Source organism: Etheostoma cragini, chromosome 15 (assembly GCF_013103735.1).
Source record: "Etheostoma cragini isolate CJK2018 chromosome 15, CSU_Ecrag_1.0, whole genome shotgun sequence".
NCBI classification, from domain to species: Eukaryota; Metazoa; Chordata; class Actinopteri; order Perciformes; family Percidae; genus Etheostoma; species Etheostoma cragini.
Window position 1 is genome coordinate 1,378,136 of NC_048421.1, and position 1,349 is coordinate 1,379,484.

At 41.1% G+C, this 1,349-nt stretch overlaps 1 protein-coding gene across 1 annotated transcript in view; it reads left to right on the top strand.

The window, feature by feature from the left end:
- Positions 1-1,349, top strand: part of LOC117958118 (mucolipin-1-like) — a 10,327-nt gene that overhangs the window by 4,096 nt on the left and 4,882 nt on the right. Inside the window, exon 3 of the mRNA XM_034894379.1 lies at positions 759-924. Within this exon, the coding sequence (XP_034750270.1) occupies positions 759-924 (166 nt within the window). The remainder of the gene's footprint in view (positions 1-758; positions 925-1,349) is intronic.

A 1,349-nucleotide genomic window follows, 5' to 3' on the forward strand; every position in this document is an offset into this window, starting at 1 on the left:
AGAGACTTCAGATAGAGTATTAGGGACCACTAAGGTCTATATAAAAGAGACTTCAGATACAGTATTAGGGACCACTAAAGAGAACCATGTCATGGGACCTTTAAAGATCAGAATTTTTGGACGTATGTTGTTGGAGACGAGAGATGTAGTTCTCTAAGTGATCTCACACAAAACCTAATGTTGTTCAACTTCTTTACGTCAAATCGTTTATCTCTTGACATGTAAAATGATCTTTTAAATTTACACACATCATTTGTGAAATGCACAACACAACTCGAACCGGACTAAAAAATAATGATTATCTCTCCATTGACCCCTGTCCCATGGACTGGAAGTCGAAGGGCGGGACTTCGGCATGTTAGGAAGATGTCAACGATTTGATATCACGATGCATCACCTCCTCAATATTACTATATACTGCTACACGTGGTTTTCATCAACAAATCAAAGCAGTCGTATATATACAGTATATGAACTCCCCTTTGTTAGTGTATCTGCTTTTTTTCTTAAAAAAAAGACACTTTCCGAATGAAGTGAAGTCTGAACAAAAAAGTACAGCTAACAAGTAACATCAGTCGGCAATAATCGGTTATGGCCTGTCATCGTTTGATGCAGCGAATTATTTTAACACCCCTAATGGCCGTAAAGTTTTAGGCATTACATTTTATCCTGGATGGTATGAAAAGGGTCTTAAAAACCTTTAAAACCTTTTTTTTTGTGTGTTTCTGGTTATGGCCACTATTGTTGTTGTGATGCAGAGTGTGTCATCGTATGACGTGTTTCTGGTGAGTGATGAGGTCACTGTTGTTGTGATGCAGAGTTTGTCGTCCTATGACATGTGTGGGATCCTGCTGGGAACCTCCACGCTGCTGGTCTGGGTCGGAGTCATCCGCTACCTCAGCTTCTTCCAGAAATACAATGTATGTGAAAGACACAAACACACACACGCACGCACACACGCACGCACAAACACACACACACACACACACACACGCACAAACACCCATTCTTGTCTGGCTATCTTTGTGGGGACCAGTCATTGACATAATGCATTCACTAGCCCCTTACCCTAACCTTAACCATCAAACCTAAATGCCTAACCTTAACCCTTACCCTAACCCTAACCTTAACCATCAAACCTAAATGCCTAACCTTAACCCTCACCCTAACCCTAACCTTAACCATCAAACCTAAATGCCTAACCTTAACCCTCACCCTAACCCTAACCTTAACCTTCAAACCTAAATGCCTAACCTTAACCCTCACCCTAGCCCTAACCTTAACCATCAAACCTAAATGCCTAACCTTAACCCTCACCCTAACCCTAACCTTAACCATCAAACCTAAAT